The 7,609-nt window shown below is 45.4% G+C and overlaps 1 protein-coding gene across 1 annotated transcript; it reads left to right on the forward strand.

The window, feature by feature from the left end:
- The first annotated feature begins 1,601 nt into the window (after window positions 1-1,601).
- junbb (JunB proto-oncogene, AP-1 transcription factor subunit b) lies at window positions 1,602-3,458 on the forward strand. Its single transcript, XM_080446361.1, has one exon. It carries the CDS (start codon window positions 1,967-1,969, stop codon window positions 2,951-2,953), a length of 987 nt encoding a protein of 328 aa, XP_080302487.1. The 5' UTR covers window positions 1,602-1,966; the 3' UTR covers window positions 2,954-3,458.
- The last annotated feature ends 4,151 nt before the right edge of the window (window positions 3,459-7,609 follow it).

Consider the following 7,609-nt stretch of genomic DNA (forward strand, 5'->3'; position numbering starts at 1 on the left):
ACCGACTCTCCATCATTTAGCTGGGGACCACCTGCTGGAACCCCCTCAAGGACCACTAGTGGTCCCCGGACCACTGGTTGAGAACCACTGGTTTAGAATATGTGACCTATGCCCCTCCTCGCCCCTGAACCAGAAAAGTCCCTAAAGTAACACATGGATGGCTTTTATACAGCAGGAATGCTGCTGGAATGAGGCCTGGGTGGGCTTGGCTTCCCGGTTCTCCCACGGAGGAACTAACACGTCACCATGCCCATATAAGGACGGACTTCCTCCACGGAAGGGACCACAATATATTGTGTAACACAGAGTATGTTTAATTCATAGATAATGAATTAATTATCAGGCTGCAGATTGAATAACCCGGCCTTATCTAATGACTGTGTTAATCTATTATTTGTTACAGAGGCAGTTGCGTTAGCCTTGTGGCAGAAGTGGGCGTATTATAGGGTATAATAACTAAAGAACTTACTACACATGTGTCAAGAAAATAGTTATTCTGTCATATGACAGAATAATGATATCGAAATGATCATTACATAAAAGCGTCACCAACCGAGATCAGAATTGTTATAATGCGGTGATCTGATGATCAGCAATTGATGCCACAACCTTAATTATCCTATTATTGTCTACACAATAAAATCCTCAGTCAGTGTTAATGTATCCATTTCTGTAACACCGAGAGTAGCTATACAAATATAACCAAAAGATCAAATTGGTTATATCTTGTACATTGATTATTTTACTGTGTATACCTACTTAATAAAATAAAACAATAGGCTATTATTACTAGCCCATTGCAGCGACAAACAGCTCCAAAACAATCTCACCTCAACCTTTAGCCAACAATCCCCCCGTTGCCACTAAACAAATCAGCCCAAACACAAACTGTCTGAAAAACACAGATCACATTTAGACGGGAACCTCTATTGACTGTCTGTCTGTCTGTCTGTCTGTCCCTTGATCAGGTGCGGTAGTGCGCTAGTCTGTCTTGTTCGGTGTTGCCAGATTCTGTGAGAGAAACAAGCAACCAGGTCTTTGAAAACAAGCCCAAAATAATCAACTAGGCCACATGAGCAGGCCACAATGCGAGGCGTTGTGAGCTTGTAGATCATCTGATATTTTCAAAAACTCAATAAAATGTGGAATATTTCGAATATGTTTGAAACATTCATTTCTAACACAATTCTCCCTATAGGCACAAAACATTTTCGTGAAAATATTTGAGAACCACTGGTTTAAATAATACATTAAAAAAATGGAAGCAAGCTTAAATAAGCAACCACACTTTAGAAACAAGCCAAAAAAAAAACGCAACCCGCAACTACCAATATTTTCAAGCAACTTTACAGAAAAACAAGCCCAAAGTCGCTTATAATAAGTGGACCTGGCAACCCTGCTTCTTGTTGCTGTCTTGCCTACAGGCTTGTTTACACTCCCAGTTCCCGGCAATAGCGTCACTCGCTCGACGTGCTTCTAGTGGGCGGGGCTCCGGACCAACCGTCCAATCATGAAGCTGCTCTGACCCTGACAGCAGAGCTCGGGTTGGATGGGTTGGATACATAAAGAGGCACGTTAGTGACCGCCAGCATACATTTGAACACTGAGATCGCACCGGCACACTATAGCCCTAGATAACACACACAGGGTGACGACAAGTGTTCCCACTATACGAGATCGTGAAGAAAGCCGTACGCAAGATATTGGACAGCTTATTAAACCCGCACCCGCTTTTACGGACGGCTGCTTTATTCAACGCCTTGGAGTTTCACTCTCACTTGTAGCGGGGGGTGAATTGAATTCAATCCCATTTGTGAAACTATATTGGGGACACACTGCCGAGAGAGAAGACAGGTGCATTGATGCATTCTCCTCTCTGCTGACATTGACATTTGTTGATTTATCCCGAGACTGTGTTTCTAATAAGCGACCCGCCGGTAAGCTTATACTTTTTCCTACGACTTTAATGTCTACAAAGATGGAGCAACCTTTTTATCATGACGACTCTTTTCTGTCGGCTTACGGCCACTCAGATGCAGCGATGCACGACTACAAACTGCTAAAGCAGAATATGAATTTGAACTTGACAGAGCCCTATCGCAACCTGAAAGCCCAGCTGAGAGCCGAGGCTGACCTCTACCACGGGGCGCATCAGGACGTGGGCTCGCTGAAGCTCGCCTCCCCGGAGCTGGAGAGGCTCATCATCCAGAACAGTAACGGTGTCATCACCACTCCGACGCCGGGCCAGTACTTCTACAACCAGGGCATCACCAATGAGCAGGAGGGCTTCGCCGAGGGCTTCGTGAAAGCGCTGGACGAGCTGCACAAGATGAACCACCAGATGCCCCCTCCGAACGTGTCTATCGGAGCCGGCGGAGTCACGACGTGTTCGGCAGCGGCGGCCTCTAGTGTCTTCGGCTCCTCCCTGCAGCCTGAACCTCCCATTTACACCACGCTGAACGCCTACTGCCCCAACACGAACCTCTCTTCCGCATCCAGCTACCCCACGGCCACGATCAGCTACCTGCCGCCCCACCAGCAGAGCCACCACCAGCAGACCTCGACCCACCCGTTCCAACACGCCCTCCAAGGAGCCGGGCTTCATCCGCAGAGGCTCGTCGCTCTGAAAGAGGAGCCCCAGACCGTCCCCGACCTCCTCAGCAGCGACAGCTCGCCTCCGATGTCTCCGATCAACATGGAGAACCAGGAGAAAATCAAGGCCGAGCGGAAGAAGCTGCGGAACCGGCTGGCGGCGACCAAGTGCCGGAGGCGCAAGCTGGAGCGCATCGCCCGGCTCGAGGAGAAGGTCAAGGTCCTGAAGAACGACAACGCCGGGCTTTCCAGCACCGCGTCGGTCCTCCGGGATCAGGTCGCCCAGCTCAAACAGAAAGTCCTCACACATGTCAGCAGCGGCTGTCAGCTGATGCTGACCAGCAAACTGGAGGCGTTTTAGAGGACAGTGACTGACTAACTTTAGAAGTGATAACACTGGAGTAATGTTCTACATGAGCAGCACTGGAGTATCGGCTGGTTTGTTGCTAGATGGTAGCAGGACAGGGCCGTCGGCTATGTGTAGACTACTCTTATAGGCTGATTTAGGGTTCAAAAGAAAGACTTGTGAAATGGTACTCCCGGATGCTGGACACCGGTCACGGGACCATTCAACCCTAATAGAACCGGGCAGCAGCATCCCACGATGGGCTGAACACAGAGACACTGACCAGGCACAATCATCCATGGGCCCATGTTACAAATGGTATAAAATGGGAGTAATTATTGTATGTCTTTGTACTTTTACAACTGATGATAATGTCATGCAATGCTGCATCTATTCAATGTGTAAGTTATTTTGTTTGTCAGGTTGATCCAGACAAACTGTTATGATGTCGTATGTTTACAATGCCTTTTTTTATTTGTGATGATGAGGTGTATTTAAGTAAAGTGTCTTTAAAAACGGAGTAAGTTTTGTCATGTTTTTTCTTTGATTGTTTTGGCTTTAGTCTGGGGACAATCACATGGCATTCATTCAATACAGCAGTGGTTCTCAGCCTGTGGGTTGGTACCCCCAGGGGGGTCCCCACATTATGGGGGGACTTTTAAAACCTTTTTAATACCTCGAAAAAGGAAGAAAAAAATAAGAAAAAAGATCATTACTGCATATAAAGCAATCAACAAACTATACTATAAAAACTGGTCAAACATTGGCCACATTGTCAAATAATATAAGAAAGAGGCAAAGATTTTGAATATAGCCGATCTACAAGCTCACAACGCCTTGTGAGCTTGTAGATCTGCTATTTTCACAATATCTGTGTGACTTATTTAAGCAAAATGTAATGCCTCAACTTCTACAATTCCAAGTGCTTGTCAAGGTTGGGGGGTCCCAAGTTCAAATATTTATTATTATTATTATTTTGGGGGGTCGTGGCCTGAAAAGGTTGAGAACCACTGCAAAACAGTACATAAACAAACTAACAAACATGAACACACATATTAATACCTAAAGGAATGTGAGCATATATGGTTGCCTTTCACTTTTTACCTCTGTTGTCATAGAGAGAAACTATTGCATAAGCACATTGAAGTTTCAGCGTTGAGCCGACACGCTCAGCGTAGGCACGCACGTCGCACGCCCTTTCCTTTACGCACAAGCGAGTCCATATTTGGGCACGTTGGTCATAGCAAGGGAGGATTTCTGGGAACCCCCGCCCATGTTGCAAAGTAGGCTAGTTTCATTACAATCGACAGTCCTGTGTGCTGATTAGGTATGCCACGGTAGGCCTATTACCAATTTGATATGAGACTAGCGGAATTCCCTTCATTCACTGACCTCATTTTAGCATTAGTCTAGGGGTGCGTTCGGAAATACAGCACTGAGCGCACTGGCCAATACAAACTAATAGGCGAGTGTGCTCCGGTGCGCAATTTCCGAACGCACCCTATATAACTCCATAGGGCGCCAGTTAAACATGGGCACAACTATATAAAACAGCCTTCACTGGTCACACCATTTAAAGAAACAATCACAGACTAGCCTATAATAGCCAATATGCTATTTGTTTCCTCATTTAATCACAGAGACAAGACCACTGATATAGCATATCGGCATATGTCTTGACTTGTTGCCAATTAGCTTGTAATATTTGTCTTAAATTAGCCTTTGTCCGAAATATCACTACAGTCAAACGCTTTAACTGAAACGATGATAAACGGTAACCGGAAGACTCGCCCCAAAACACGCTCGCCCCCATTTCTTTCGTGGACCGCTCGCCCACAGCGGACCGGTTCTTGTATTCGTGTATTTGTTTTACTGAGGATACGGTTAGAAATAAGTTTAGGGTTAGGCATAGTTTTACTGAGGTTAGGTGTAGGCATAGTTTACCGGGGTTACGTTTAGGAAATAGGAATACCAGGTGGCGACCGTTCCGAGCGTGTTTTGGGGCGAGCGTTTCATTCAACTGTCATGATCAATAATTCGGCGGGAGCACAGCACGTGAAGGGAAGTGACAGTGATTTTAGGAATGTCGGGGGCGTCTCAAGATGCCACGCTGCTTGGCACAGCAGTAGGCGCGAGTGGGCGTGTGGAGCATCTGTGTTAATAGATTGGCGGAGATGCTGCCAAGGACATGAATGTTCTGGGACGCATCAACGTTCAAGTATGTGCGGCCTCGTTCATAATAGGGGGGGATATGGGGAAAAGTCCCCGTTAAGCAGCCTTAAACGAGGATTAGTCATCAAACGCAAACGGTTCTATCCAAACAGTCTGCCTAATCCAAGCAATGAAAATATGTGGCAGGCGGTTGAGACCTCCTGTTGCGGGCTTTGGTTGAAGGGAAGGGAGAAGTATAATTGAATGTGGACAAGCTGCATGGTCTCAGGAATTAGGACAGGGGGAATTCTGTCCTGTTATAAGCAGTTAATGACGTAGAAGCCAAACAAGACTGCCGCACTGGTGTCCACAGACTCTCACACATATAGTTCACTTCGAAACATAAAAAGAACCACTTCAAAGGAAACATGTAATTCTGTGGTTTCAATCTACTCTCACCTCAGCTGTTTTGGAGAGGATGGCTTAGCCTACTTTCATCTCATATACGCACTTAGACTAATTTCCATCAATAACAGCTCTCCTGTTTTTGCCTTCAGTGTGGAAACGGAATCAGATACACCACCTACTCAAGTCCTGTTTCTGTGAATTTAGCACAAAAATATACGTTTCTGATACAAGAGGGGATGTAGACCTTACACACATTTGAATAAACCTAAATTAATCCATTGGCAATATCACTGTTTGTGTACAGTAGCCTAGTTGGTGACCTGTCTATAGTCATTTGTTCCATTTATCAGGCCACAAAAATAAATGATTATTTCTTGTTTTCATTCCAGGAATAGTGAAGTGTGTCAAATTGAAAATAAAAGACCAAATCCCTGATGTAGTCATCAGCGATACAGAACACACTATTATTTTGTAACTGGCAGATGGAATCTGTTATTTTGGTGTGTGTGTGTGTGTGTGTGTTTGTGTGTGTGTGTGTGTGTGTGTGTGTGTGTGTGTGTGTGTGTGTGTGTGTGCGTGCGTGCGTGCGTGCGTGCGTGCGTGCGTGCGTGCGTGCGTGCGTGCGTGCGAGTGTGTGTGTGTGTGTGTGTGTGTGTGTGAGTGTGTGTGTGTGTGTGAGTGTGTGTGTGTGTGTGTGTGTGTGTGTGTGTGTGTGTGTGTGTGTGTGTGTGCGTGCGTGCGTGCGTGCGTGCGTGCGTGCGTGCGTGCGTGCGTGCGTGCGTGTGCGTGCGTGTGCGCGCGCGCGTGCGTGTGTTGGAGGGTATTGTAGGGGTGGTGTAACATAAACAACTGTGTTGATCTCCTCGTTTACGTCTATATGGGCCTACACATTATACACATACTGTACAGTAATTGTGATATTATCACAACAACACATGGCCAGTTCAAGCTGTGCTGCCTATTGACATGCCTCAGCCCACAACCCACACTGTATGCACTGTGGGAACAGTGACGTATAAAGGCCTCCTTGGTGGGTTTGATATCTTTCCTCTCCTCTAGCCCCCTTTTAACTCCCACAAACACAAACAGCTTCTCTCTCTCTCTCTCTCTCTCTCTCTCTCTCTCTCTCTCTCTCTCTCTTCTCTCTCTCTCTGTCCCTCTCTCTCTTGTTTTCTCTTTCTCTCTCTCTTCTCCTCTTCTTGAGAACCATGAATATTCCTCCCACCGGCCATCTGAGGTTCTTACCGTAATCGGATCAAGAGTTTCCCATCATCAGTTTTTAGGAAAGGTTTTAGAAAAGGAACTCTGGAAAGTAGGTGTTTTTCCATTAACTGCTTTTAACCTGATGTGCCTATAGGGCATGTTATTACAATTTTATTTTCATTTTTGACAGTAGCTATAGCATGCCTATGAGTTGTCTTACATTTTCATTTTATTACATTACTTTTTTTAAATATATTTTATGGGCTTTTCTGCCTTTATTTATAGAACACAGTGAAGATGGACAGGAAATAGGGAGAGAGAGATGGGAGAGACATCGCCGGGAGTGGGACTTGAATGTCAGGCCTGAGTGCTATAATGTAGGCCAGCGATGCCAATGTAAAGTGCTAGGCCAGCTGTCCGAGCCTACATTACTTTTATCGTAGTGAACACAGTTATGCCATTTGATATTATTATATGTTGCAAAATTGTGATGTGTAGTAGGTGCAGGCCCAGCGTCACAGGGCGGCATGAGGGGGCGACAAAAATTTGAATTTCTTGCCATCAACATACTGTTTGCATCAAGGCAAGGCCAATTATCAGTCCAAAACCAATTTCCCTATGGAGACATGAAGCATAACTTATCTCATCTTATCTTATCTTATCTTAGAATTATCTGCTTTGATGGATTTACATGAGATAACCTTTCATTAAGAGACAATAATCTGTTGTTGCTTGTGTCAGCTCAATTTGTTTCAAGTCAGTTGTTTCTGTCAGTTTATCTTATGTGAATATTGCTGGTAAGGTCATTAGATGGAATGCTGTGGGCTAAAGGCAAGGCTGAGTGACAATGTCAGGGAAATGTATGTAAGGTGTACTATAAACGTGGACAGCTGTGGAGGAGGATGCCAG

Source organism: Gymnoscopelus braueri (assembly GCF_963280865.1).
Source record: "Gymnoscopelus braueri genome assembly, chromosome: 13".
NCBI lineage: Eukaryota > Metazoa > Chordata > Actinopteri > Myctophiformes > Myctophidae > Gymnoscopelus > Gymnoscopelus braueri.

Coding starts and splice junctions, on each gene's coding strand:
- junbb (XM_080446361.1), top strand. CDS start 1,967: ATGTCTACAAAGATGGAGCAACCTTTTTATCATGACGACTCTTTTCTG.